This window comes from Ictidomys tridecemlineatus, chromosome X, assembly GCF_052094955.1.
Source record: "Ictidomys tridecemlineatus isolate mIctTri1 chromosome X, mIctTri1.hap1, whole genome shotgun sequence".
Lineage (NCBI taxonomy): Eukaryota > Metazoa > Chordata > Mammalia > Rodentia > Sciuridae > Ictidomys > Ictidomys tridecemlineatus.
In genome coordinates this window covers 41265169-41279125 of record NC_135493.1, presented here as the reverse complement: position 1 = coordinate 41279125, position 13957 = coordinate 41265169, and the positions used below count along the sequence as shown (strand labels likewise).

General features: G+C 34.3%; 1 protein-coding gene across 2 annotated transcripts in view; it reads left to right on the top strand.

The window, feature by feature from the left end:
* Rnf128 (ring finger protein 128) overlaps window positions 1-13957 on the top strand; it is a 100018-nt gene that overhangs the window by 63103 nt on the left and 22958 nt on the right. For both annotated transcript variants that reach the window (XM_040283920.2, XM_005323386.4), the window contains exon 2: window positions 8886-9133. In XM_040283920.2, the coding sequence (XP_040139854.1) occupies window positions 8886-9133 (248 nt within the window). The remainder of the gene's footprint in view (window positions 1-8885; window positions 9134-13957) is intronic.

The window sequence follows — 13957 nt, the reverse complement described above, 5'->3', positions numbered from 1 at the left end:
TAGCAAAGTGCCTAGCATGTATGTTGATACTCTAATACTTTAGGATGTGGCTCAAGCGGTAGCGCACTCGCCTGGCATGTGCAGAGTTCTGGGTTCGATCCTCAGCACCACATACAAATAAAATAAATATGTTGTGTCCACTGAAAACTAAAAAATAAATATTAAAAAATACTTTAATCAACTGGGTGTGGTGGGGCATATCTGTAATCCCAGTGACTTGGGAGGCTGAGGCAGGAAGATTGCAAGTTCAAGAACAACATCAGCAAATTAGTGAGGTCCTAAGGACTTAGTGGGATCTTGTCTCAAAATTTAAAAAATAATAAATAAACAGATCTGGGGATGTGGCTCAATGGTTAATCAACTGAGGACCAAAAAAAAAAAAAAAAAAGAAAACACTTAATGGATGAGGTTAGCATATTGTCTATATTCTGTATAGCTGGTCTGGTCTATAAGAAGGTTAATTGAACCTTAGTATTAATCTTAATCTGATTGGCACTGTTGTAATTTGAATATGAGATGTTCCCCCAAAGCGCCTATGTTAATGCAGATGGTGAAATGATAAGATTATGAGAGCTGTAACCTCATCATTGGATTAATTGATGTGATGGAGAAATAATTGAATGGATTACTGAATGGTAACTCTAGGCAGGTAGGATGTAGCTGAGAAGGTAGGTTACTGGGTACATGCCTTTGCGGGTTGTATTTTGTCCCTAGCACCTTGGTCCCTCTCTCTGCTTCCTGGCAACCTGAGGCAAGGAGTTTTCCTCTTCCAAATCCTTCCAGCATGATACTCTGCCTCACCTCAGGCCCAGATCAATGAATTTGGCCCACAATGGATTGAACCTCTGAAACTGTGATCCCCAAATAAACTTTCTTCCTCTAAGTTGTTCTGGTCACATATTTTGGTCACAATAACAAAAAAGTTGACTAACACTGTTTAGTCAGTTGACAAAACTTGATACTTTTCAAAGGAGATAGTTGTTTCAGTGAAATTTTACACTGAAAAGTAGATAACTTCTGAATTTGTACTAGAGTGTACAAATTAATACATCAGCCTTGATTTTGTGTGTGTGTGTATGTGTGTGTGTGTGTGTGTGTGTGTGTGTGTGTGTGTTGCTGGGGATTGAACCCAGGGCCTTGTGCGTGTGAGGCAAGCACTCTACCAACTGAGCTATATCCCCAACCCAGCCTTAATTTTAATGGTTAACTATAAGAATGTTTCGAGGAAGTAGCATAATTTTATAGACTGTGATAAAACTATTCATTTAATATGTGGTTCTACCATGAGTGAGAGAATACAGATATGTAAAATTCTTCAACATAAATGACACAGATTTAATGATATAAGTTTGGTTAATTGGACTTATCTTCTTGAGGGTCTAGACTCCTCTCTTCAAAGAGGATCAGTTTTCATGAACAATGAAGAATTACTTTGATTTTCTTTCTAGGAAAGTAATATCAATAGCTCACTCTTTCAAACAGGTAAAAGATTGTATTTTTGATCGTCCCTTTGAAAAAAAATGCCATTCTTTACATGTTCCAAATTTTGTTTAAAATGAAAAAGATCTTCTAGCCTTTCTGCTCATATTTTAAGTATCCTCCTCACTTTATTTTTTCCTTATAATAAATGGCTAATTATCTGTACAGAATGTTTGTAATTCTTTTAAAAGTCACTAATAGGACTCAGGGTACAGCTCAGTGGTGGAGTGCTTGCCCAGCATACATGAGGTTCTAGTTCCATTCTTAACACCATGAAAAACAATCACTCCTACAGTCATTAATTTTAATTCAAACCATTTGAAATAATCACTTGAAATAACAGCCTATTTCCAATATTTCTTTGGCATAGAAAAACTTAATAACAAACCTCAGCAAGGCCTGCTTTTAGCAACAGAAACCAAACTATCAGAAAAAGTTTTTTTTTTCCTGGTCTACAAAAAGAAATCTATTCTTCTTTGTAGTTTCATGGCACCTATCTTATTTTGTGATTTTCAACAGTGTAGCAAGTAGAAAAACTTAACTTCAAATTGTACATAGACTGGCTTTAAAAGTAGCTGTGAAAAAAATAAAAAGAATAAGCAAAGTAAATTTGTTACAAGTTAAATTGAATTGTGTACATTATACATAAGTTTTGACTATAATGTCCAATGGTGAGCTGGAGCCAGCTTGCTGTCAGTTGTACTACTTCTTCCCAGCTCCACTTTCATGTGGCCATGGTGGAAGTATTTACACCATAGATTGTGGTGAACACTACAAATCAGGGCTTCCTGTAGCCAATTGTTAAACTTTTACCACTATATCCCTGAATATATCTAATTGATTTTCATTTGGGGGGGTATGCCAGGGATTGAACTCAGGAGCACTTGACCACAGAGCTACATCCCCATCCCTTATTTTTTATTTTATTAGAGACAGGGTCTCACTGAGTTGCTTAGCGCCTCTCCATTGCTGAGGCTGGCTTTGAACTCGCTATTCTCCTGCCTCAGCCTCCTGAGCCATTGAGATTACAGGTGTGTGCCACCACGCCTGGCTTGATTTTCATTTTTTAAAATCAAATAATAACTTTAGGTTTCATTAAAAATACAGAACTAATGTAGAATAGAGGTGAAAAGCAGAAATACTAAAGCCAAACTGTTTGGGGTACAAATATCACTCCTGCATTGACTAGCTTGTATTATCCTAAACAATTTAGCCAATTTTATCTTTAATTGGGACAATAGCAATGTCTACCTTGTAGGATTGATGTGATGATTAAATATGTTAAGGGCCTAGCTTATAGATAAATCTTATCTAACAACCTCAATTCTGCAGAACATAGCCAGGATTCAGGAAGTAAACAAAAATGTCTGAGCAACCAATATAAATGCCAGAGAGTACTTGCATTGGAAGCTCTCCCAAACTCTTTCTGAAAGCCTGGTTTACTTACTCTTTCTGCAGAACCAAGCTTGATTGTCTTTTCTGAGCCAACAGAAGATTAGAAACATAAGATTAGAGAGTAGTGCTGCTGCTAGAAGCAACAAGTTGAGTAAGAATCTTCCTCCTTCAAGAAACATTGATGAATGTGAGAATTTAAGAATAAGTGAGACCAGCGCTGGGGCTTGGGCTCAGTGGTACCACACTTGCCTGGCATGTGTGAGGCACTGGGTTCGATTCTCAGAACCACATCTAAATAAATAAATAAAATAAAAGCTCTATCAATGACTGAAAATATATATATTTAAAAAAAAGAATAAGTGAGACTGGCACATGCTTGTAACCCCAGTGGCTTGGGAGACTGAGACAGGAGGATCATGAGTTCAAAGCCAGCCTCAGCAAAAGTGAGGTACTGAGCAACTCATTGAGACCCTGTCTCCAAATAAAATACAAAATAGGGCTGGGGATGTGGTTCAGTGGTCGAGTGCCCATGAGTTCAATACCCAGTACTCACCCCCTCCAAAAAAAAAAAAGAATAAGTGAGACTGGGTGAACTCCAAGGTCCATTCTTGCTCCAAAAATGTATGAATTGGGTAAAAAACATAATAGTTTGGGAAAAATAATACTACATTAAATAATGGCTCACAAACATGATCCAGTGTCAAAAATAAAACGGGACCATATCAGATTACTTTTTAAGATGTCTGTTCAAGAACTGGGGCTGGGGCTCTGTGGTAGGGCACTTGCCTGGCATCTGTGAGGCAGTGGGTTTGATCCTCAGCACCACATAAAAATAAATAAGTAAATAAAGGTATTATGTCCACCTGTAACTAAAAAGAATTTTTAAAAAGAAGTCTGTTCAAAATGGTTAATTATAGAATGTCATACAATAAAAAACTAATCTATTACAAATGAAGATGAAATATTTGTGTGTACCATAGATGTACTAAACATTAATTTGTTTATCTATATATTTCATAGCAGTCCATTGGAGCTAGTATTCTATGCATTAGATGGATACAGTGGCACAGACCATAATCCCAATGATTTGGGAGGCTGAGGCAAGAAAACTGCAACTTGAGGCCAGTCTCAGCAATTTTTCATAGCCCTCAGAAACTTAGCAAGGTTCTGTTTCAAAATAAGTAAGTAAATAAATAAATAAATAGGGCTGAGACTGTAGCTTAGTAGTATAGTGCCCTTGGATTCAATCCCCAATACAAAAAAAATTTACACATTGAAAATCTAATGGTTAACAAATTCCACCATTATGTACAACTATACTATACCAATAAAAACATGGAAAGAAAATAAATAATGTGTCCTTTTGAGGTTGTGTTACACAAGAGCTTGTACTGGTGTTTCTCTGCTTTCTTGCATCTGGGTAACATGACAGTGATCATCAGTTTTAGAAAGTAGCCCTCACAATCAATAAAACTGTCACAGAATATATTATGAAGTTCCATTGCTAATTTTCACTTGAAATATATTTTAATTATTTTTATCAAAATGGTAACATGTTAATACAAAGAAAAAAACTTTACTAGTTGTAAGATTTAGGCTATAAATCATTCAAATTGAAATTAAAGAATTACCGGGTCATTAATGATGAAGTCTCTTGGGAATATTATGAGTTTTGTAAATGAAAAGCTCTTTCAGATACTTATTATGAGATATATGTCTCTTCTGCAGAAATAAAATGCTGCTTAGAGATTATCTTTGAATATTTTTAATTCCAATGCCCAATTTTTGTTTTTGTTAATCTGTGGATTGTTCTATAAAAAGTTTATTATACTTATGAGCTATATACCTATGTTTTTAAAATATGGCATGACCAGGTATATTTGAACATATTAAAAACAATATCTTGGGCTGGAGATATGGCTCAGTGGGTAGAGTGCTTGCCTTGAGTGCATAAGACCCGGGGTTCAATCCCCAGCAGCACACACAAAAAAAAGAAGAAGAAGAACAGTATCTTTGTTAATAAAAATTTAATTGTCTAAGAAATAGTTAAAATTAAGTATATGTGTAAAGGTATTTGTTACCTGTAAATTTTATTTGTGTTGAACATCTAATTTCCTAACAATACAAGGAAAATCATCCCCATAATTAAGAAATTCTCTCTGCCCTAAAATGTTCTTAATTTGGAGAGGGAGTAAGGCATAGAAATTGAGATGCAAACAAAAATAAGTACTAAATAGGGATTAAAACCAAGTGATGGCCAGGTGCTATGACACACACCTGTAATCCCAGTGGCAATGGAGCCTGAGGCAGGAGGAACAAGAGTTCAAAGCCAGCCTCAGCAACTTACTGAGGCCCTGAGCAACTCAGTGAGAACCTGTCTCTAAATAAAATATAAAAAATTATCTGGGTATGTAGCTCAGTGGTTAAACACCCCTGGGTTCAATACCTGGTACCAAAACCAAAAATACAAAACAAAACAAAAAACAAATGATGGGAACAACAAGGAAACATTACTTTCTCAGTCAGAACTTGGAAAGACTCTTTAGGGCAACATTTAAACTGGGATTTGGGTAATACATAGACAAGCAGAAAAGGAGAGAGTGTCAGAACAGTCATAGGGCATTTTAGGCTGAAGGAGCAGAAAGAAGAGTTATAAAAATTGAATGAAAATATACAGTCCCATGAAGCTGAATCTGAATATTCATGAGGTGGGGATGTAATAAAAATATATCAAACTGGGGCACAGTGGTGCACACCTGTAATCCCAGCAGCTTGGGAGGATGAGGCAGGAGGATCATGAGTTCAAAACCAGCCTCAGCAAAAGCAAGGCACTAAGCAATTTAGTGAGTCCCTGTCTCTAAATAAAATACAAAATAGGGCTGGGGATGGGGCTCAATGGTTGAGTGCCCCTGACTTCAATCCCTGGAACCCTCCTCCTAAAAATATTAAACTGGAAAAGTCAGTTGAGACCAGATCACATAAGGTTTTACATACAATGCAAGGAGTCAGACTTTAGCCAGTAACAAATAATCACTGAAAACTTCTGAGCAGGAAGGGAAGAGACATAATCCAAACTAACAATGGCAAAAAAAAAAGGAAGGTAAACTCTGATAAAACTTTAAGAGCAGAGGGATACTGAATATAGCACAACCAGTTAGGAGGTTACTGAAATAGTTTAGGCAAGAAAATTATGAAGACCTACATAAAGGCAGCAGAAATGAAAAGAAGGATCTGATCATGGGAGACAAAAAGGAAGTTAGTAGGATGTACAGGACTAACTAGGTGAGCAGTACACATTCAAACATGATTCTATTTTTTTTTAAAGAAAGAGTGAGAGAGAGGGAGAGAATTTTAATATTTATTTTTCAGTATTTGGCGGACACAGCATCTTTGACTGTATGTAGTGCTGAGGATCGAACCTGGGCCGCACGCATGCCAGGCGAGCGCGCTACCACTTGAGCCACATCCCCAGCCCTGATTCTATGGTTTAAACTAGGTTGCCAGAAAGGTTGAGATGCCATTAGTTATGATTGGAACACTGGAGGGGGAGACATTTTCAGATAACTGTAAGAGTATGGAAAAGAGGAGGTATATCCTAATGCTTAGAAATAAATCTTTTATATGATTAGAAAGTGAATTCAGTAGATTTTTTATTGTTGGATTATATATAGTCTGTATGAATATGGATTGTGAGGACTGAAATACAGCATTGTTCCTGACATGTAGACAATGTACATTTCTTGAGTATCTTTGTTTTTTAATCTCCAACTGACCACAATAGCCAGTATGTTCCTGAGCATCCACCCCTGCCACCTACCTCATATCTTCTAAAAGAATAAAAACTTATTTCAGTTAGTCAAAAAAGCTTATTAGAAGGCCCAATCAGTGATTTTAAAGGAAATCTTTAAAATTATAATACATTCCAAAGTCTTATTCTGCAGGTTACAATATCAGAAATAAATGCTAGATTATATAAATAATAAAAAAGTATAGCCAGTCATTTTATTGAGACATGGCTTATAGAGAAAAGATAAATAATGTTTGTGCTTTTAGAGTCCTACTTAGAAATGTAAAGTCCCCAAATAAATGACAAAAAGAGTCACTTACTCGCAAAACTACCAATTCTCCATATACATAAAGAATTTTTTGGTCATATATTCACATTGGAAGATACACCAGAAGGTTTCTACATTTCAGACTCCTCCACTCCCAGTTACTTTTGAAATTTTCTCCCATGTAAGTGAGAATGGAGTGAGTCATTAAACTCTATCAAACTGACTGATCACATATTGGTCAGTAGAATTTTTTTAAATATTTTTATTTGTTTTAATTAGTTACATATGACAGTACAATGACCTTGACATATCATACATTTGAATCAGATGGGATATAATTTCTCATTTTTCTGAGTATACAGGTTGCAGAATCACATTGGTCATACAGTCACGTATATACACACAGCAATAATAATGTCTATTTCATTCTACTGTCCTTCCTTTTCCCCCTTACCCTCCCCTCCCCTCCCATCACTTCTCTCTACCTAATCTAGGGTAATGCTATTCTTTTTTATATTTTTCTCACATCTTCATACATGTATTTTATATAACGATGAGGGTCTCCTTCCACCATCCATGGTCAGTAGAATTATGAAAGGGTTTAATTAAATGGCTTTCATATACAAAAAAGAATAGTCTTTTGAAAATTTAAGATCTGTAATGAATGGTACTCTTTGAATACGTTTTTTTTTAATTTAATAACTTCAAACAAGGAGAGGATCCTAGTGTGTAGTGTGAGGTATTTCTGTTTGGCCTGATCTTTTGAAGTCTTTGGCTATTGGACCTATAAATTTAAGGGATTATTGCGGGGGGGGGGGGGAATTCTACAATTCACATTGTCTTTTAGGGTTTGTACTCTTAATTTGATCATTGAATGTGTGAATATCATTATAATATTGAAATTATATGTTTAAACTTTTGTCTAAAGGTCCTTTTAGATTCTTGTTTTTGTGTGGTTGTTTATTCCAGATTGGAGTTTGATTATTAACCTTAATTAGTGCCTTAAGCTGACATCAGTGGGAGGTTTCACTGGTCGGTAATACCTTAACATTCAAAGAACTCTTCTTTTGCTTAAGATTATTGTTCTAAGATCATATAAACTAGAAGGAATATAAACCTTGAAAAATATTGGAATGGCTGAGCAATCTGACATTCTTGGGATATAGGAAAAAACCACTTGTCTTTTTTCCAGAAAAAAAAAAAACGACACATATATTTGGGATTAGAAAGGGCGTTTTTACAGAAATTATCATTAGTAATAAATTTAATTTAACTTCATATGTCCTTAATTAGCCTGAATAGAAACATTTCCATCAGTTCTATGTGTAATCTTCATTGCTAACCAGATCATGTCAATGTAAAACCTTAAACATCTTGGACAAATTTTATATTGCTGTTGAGGGTATAGAAAAATGACACATCATGGACATAAATAGGTTGTACATTTTGGTTTACATACATTATGTGTCTCACATTACTATCCTGACATATATGTACTAGTGAATACATATGATAATCTTTCACCCTGTAAGTTGAGAGATGCATAGCTGAATATTTTTATATTTCCCAAATCTCAAATTCTCTGGAACATAAGTCCTATTGTCTACGAGCTAGGGGTCTATTTGTCATTAAAGAAATCTTCATATAAATTGCAAATTGGGCCCAAAAGACAATACTCTTAAATTATGGGTAATTAATCTGAGGAGAGGGGAGCTACCTGCTATATACAATAGCTTCCTTACTAAACTGTGAGGACCTTAGAATCAGTATCCAAGCCTCATGAATGTTTATATCCCCTACAACTTTTATGTATTTAGTAGTTGATTGATAAATGTTAATTGAATGAATAAGTAAACTTCTTTTTTCTCATTGTGTCTCATTTTAAATCATTTTAGCAGTTGGATTTTGTATTAAGAGTGTCAAACTAAAACTGAATTTCTTTTCTTTTACTTACAGGTGCAGGAGACATTGTTGCAATCATGATTGGCAATCTGAAAGGAACAAAAATTCTACAGTCTATTCAAAAAGGCATACAAGTAACAATGGTCATTGAAGTAGGAAAAAAACATGGCCCTTGGGTGAATCACTATTCAATTTTCTTTGTTTCTGTGTCCTTTTTTATCATTACCGCAGCAACTGTGGGCTATTTTATCTTTTATTCTGCTCGAAGATTACGGAATGCAAGAGCTCAAAGCAGGAAGCAGGTTTGTAATGCTCCTCTCTTCCCGTTTGCATTTTAATATATTTCCATTGCTACACAAAGATCTCTATATATGTGTTTTATAAAATATAGTAGTTTAAAATTTATGTCAGCCTCCATCTTCATTTATTTTTTTAATTTGTCAAGGAATTTAATCCTGCCTGATTAAGTCTTTAACACCTCATTAAGGAAGCAGCCAGAATTTAATTATAAATGGGTGTAAATACATGTTCTTTTAAATAAATTTTTTTATTATAACAGTCTTCATATTCAATAAAGAAAATTTAGACATTAGAAGGTAAAAAGGAAAAATCCTTCCCAAAATCCAACATATCAAAATATCTGTAATCTCTGCCCAAAGATAACCACTGTTATTTTACATATGTGCCTTTGCATGTAACAGTGAGGCTGAAGAAAGACACTAGGCTGGCTTTCATGAGAAGGCAGGTTTAAAGATCTAGTTGTGTTCCAAACCATGACATATTCATAATATCTAGCATAGTGTAACATTATTACATAAAAGGTACAAAATATAGAAACAATAGAGCCAAAATACCAAAGTATTATGGAACAAGGAGGTGCCCATGATTCTGTGGTTTTGATCCTGGCACCTATAAATTATTTCTTATCCCCCTGATATCCTCATTCTGTGCTTATTCATACAGCCTTATTCAGATGTATGCATGACCACTCCCAAGCATACATCTTCAGTTCCCTTGGCCATACTCTCTGTTACATAGTTTTCTCTTTGGTCTTCATGAGGGATTGGTTCCAGGACCTTCAGATGGATACCAAGATCTGCATATAGGCAATCCATTATGTTATATAAAATGGTGTAGTATTTGTGTAGAACCTGTATATATCCTTCCATTATACTTTAAATCATCTCTAATACAATGTAAGCGCTATGTAAATAGTTGTTGTATTGTATTTTGTAAGAAATAGTGGCAAGAAAACATCTGTACATGTTCATTAGAGACACAATTTTTTATTCTGATTATTTTCAATCCAAGCTTGATTGATTCAAGCATGCAGAACTCATGGTTATAGAGGGCTGTCTGTACTTGCTAGCAAAATCCAACCCTTCTTAAATCCTACTTGCCACCTACACTGTCTGAACCTTGCATAGCTAAAGTAGCAGAAAAACATTTACAGCTATACTGACTGATCTGACTTCAAATTTATGACCTTTAATGCTGACCATTAATCATATTATATTTTTCTTAACCATTTACTCTCCTACTTTCCTCGGCGAGTAATCTTACTTTTTTCTTTCTCCTTAAGCATCCAACAACTTTATTCTCACTGTTCCATTGATAAAAATTGAAGCAATCAAAAAATAAGTTCCAGGCTGCGGTTGTGGCTCAGCAGTAGAGCACTTGCCTAGCATGTGTGAGGCACTGGGTTTGATCCTTAGCAATACATAAAAATAAATAAATTAAATAAAGGTATTGTGTCCAACTACAACTAAAAATATATATTTTTTTAAAAAGTACTTCCACACCTACCCATCTAAGTGCATTTAAGTCTTTGTCCTATTGCTTTGCTCTATCTTCTGTTACTGTGGATGAACTGTTCCCTTGAAAAGGTCCACTTTCTCTCTGCACAAGATCCTTTTAGTCTTTAGTATACTAAAGAACATTACTCCACCAGTTGTTCTGTGTCACTGTCCTACCATAACAGAGTTTCCTCTGGATCTTTCCCATCAACACAAAAACATACTATTGTGTTCCTATTTTCAAAAGAATTTTTTCTTGATCCCAGACCAGAAACCTTGGGTTATTTTTACTTCTTTTTTTCTCACTTCCCACATAATCTCCATTGGTTCCACCTCCATTGTATATCCAGAATCCAATTATATCTTACACTTGCTCTGGTCCATACCACCATCATTACTTACTTCTCTTCCCTTCAGATATTCTCAACACAATGGCAGAATGGTATGCTACTTCTCCAGAATGTTTGATGGCCTTTCAGATGCTCTTTCAGTAGATTGAACAGAATACAGTTTTATATGTACTGAGAAGTTTCTCCAAAGGCAGTGAATTTCTGTACACTTCAAGCACTCTTTCTGAAAAGCAAAGAGCAACCAAGGGTGGGAGGATCAATGAGGATTTCTAATAGGAAGAATGTTGAGTCTAAGAACAGATGAGAAATTGAAAATTAATTTTAAAAACTTCATAAAGATTAGATATTATATATGGGTTTTTTTAAAGTGATGATTATCTCAGTGTTTAAAGTTATTTGACTTCTGTCCTTCTCAGAGAAGTCACTTATCACATTGGTGGCAGGTTCAGCCTGTTACTAGCTATGGTCAAAAGGATGTTTCAAATTCCTTTGCTAGGCTACTTAATAGCTTCACATTGAGTTAATATTTCACATTTGTATGTTATACTGTTTTTATCGCTGAAGTGGGAAAGAAATTGCTATCCTGTATGACTAACTATTCAATAGTAACAATAACAAGAGGGTTTGGTTTCTCTATGTTTACTGTAGGTTATGTGTTTTGGTACTGTAACTGCTATTATATTGAATCAGTCAGCAAGTAATAAGTTTATAAAAAAATCTTTGGTGTTGCACAAGCTTCATTGAACATGTAGCCCTGACCTCATCATTCATTTAAGAAATTTTCATAGTTTGTAATGTATTTATGAAAAATTAACCTCTGTAGGCTTGGTCAAGAATAGCATTGAAACTTCTATTATAGAAGGCTTTTGAAAGGGCATCTTTTACTACTTAATGGACTATATCAATTTATCATTTGTGGACAAAAGAATTAAATATATGGCTGATTATTCTTTCACTTATAAATATTTGAAAGTTCTACATTATCATTTATATATTTAATTTTCATGACCCCTGATTTATTTTTAAAGACAGAGCTTGATATACATGATGGTTACAACTATCACTTAACATTTAACTCCATTATCTACATTTACTGTTAGAAATGGTGATGAAGTGAGTTATGGAAACTTGCATTAGAATATTAGGAAAAATAATGTATTCAGGAATCTCTTCCTTCTAAAAATTATGATACATGATATATAATTTCAGGGAAACTGATAATTGTATATCCATAAGTTTTGATGACTAAGTGATCAAATAAGTCCCCAGAAGTAATGACTTGACATGTCATAGAAAATGTGTCCCCAGCTAACATGGAACTTAGAAATGACAGAATCATTGCTACTAGTGACAACACTTGTCCATATTAATATTTGGTATATGAACAAAGGCCAATTATTCTAGGAAGGTTTAATAAACACTTCTCTGATACTTCCTGATTTATTTTGTAGCTAAACCAAACTGTATCATAACTATGCTGTGATATGCTATAATACTGGTATTGATGGTAAGATTCAACTACCTTATATAAATCAATCATGTGGTAATCAAATGGATTAATTAACTGAACTAAAACCTCCTCAGGATGTGATACCAATGGAGAGTGAGTAGCCAAAGGAAGAATTAGAACGACTTAATTTCTTATATTATTAAATAGCTCTGCACAAGTTTATCACAAATTCCAAGTGGCCATAGATCATGGGAGTAAATGGATAACTAAATTAGTACAACAATATAAAGATATTTGTGGTGGTCTTATGGACTGGAGAAATTGTACCTTTGGGAGTTGTTTCTACCACTTGAATGCTTCTACAAGTATTAGGTTTATATAATGTTGTTCAATCTATATACATATATATATATATATATATTATACAAATACTATACTATATAAATATAATACTGTACTATAATAATAGAAGTATAACATGTATATATAAATAGTGTATATGAAGAAATATTTATATATAAATATATTTATATATAATGTATGTATACTATTGCACATATAAATGCTAATTATAGTAAATAAATGTTATATAAAATATAGTATTTATATAAATACTATATTGACACTGCACTGATTGCTTTGTAGATTGCGAAAAAAAAGAGATAACAGCAGAACTATCTGCTTACACCTTGCATGTCCCCAAGGTAGCCTTGATTGGATCTTAGCCATGGGAATGTGGCCCTCAAAGTGATCCGTATGATAGTGATTGATGATAATGTTATATACACCTGAGGCAGTGGACCATGTTGTACCAGTTTGTCAAGTTTGCTTTGTACAACAATTCATTCTGATGCTATGCACATTTCAGTGTTGGGGACCTGAGTTTCAAGTAACATGGATGGTTGCTAATAAGAAACCCATAGTAATCAGCCCCCAAATCCAAATCTCTCATCCTGATACTCAAACTGTTTGTTTGGGCCACCCATGTCCATATAGTTTGGTATAAGAGAATAACACTACTACTATTCATCTAGATGAGGATGGGCTAGGATATATTAATATCTTGAAAATTATTCTTGAACTTTAAGCATTATTAAAAATTATCTGAAATATTATCAATTACATTTAGTTTTCTCTATTCCAGTAGTACATGAAATTAACTGGGAGATTCATCAGATATCTGCATACTATACTATTCTCAACATATACAAATATGTGGTTGGTGTGTTTGCATGTATGTATCTGTTCCTGCCTAAATTTGAGAATTTTTCAGAGCCTTTTACAAGACCATGAGAATTGTGGCTCTTATATAGAGCAGGTTAAATAAACACTTGTCTAAGTGAGGTCTAGTTTTATAGTCTTTTTTCTGACTTTCTCATCAATCAAAAGGAGACTAAAAATGGGTCCCAATTTTTATAGATTTACTTATTTAATTCTTCATTTATATCACTATTTCTTTTTTGAGACTTCTTTCTCACTAGGTTACTGTGTTAGTCCTCTTTCTGTCACTGTGAGAAAATACCTGAGATA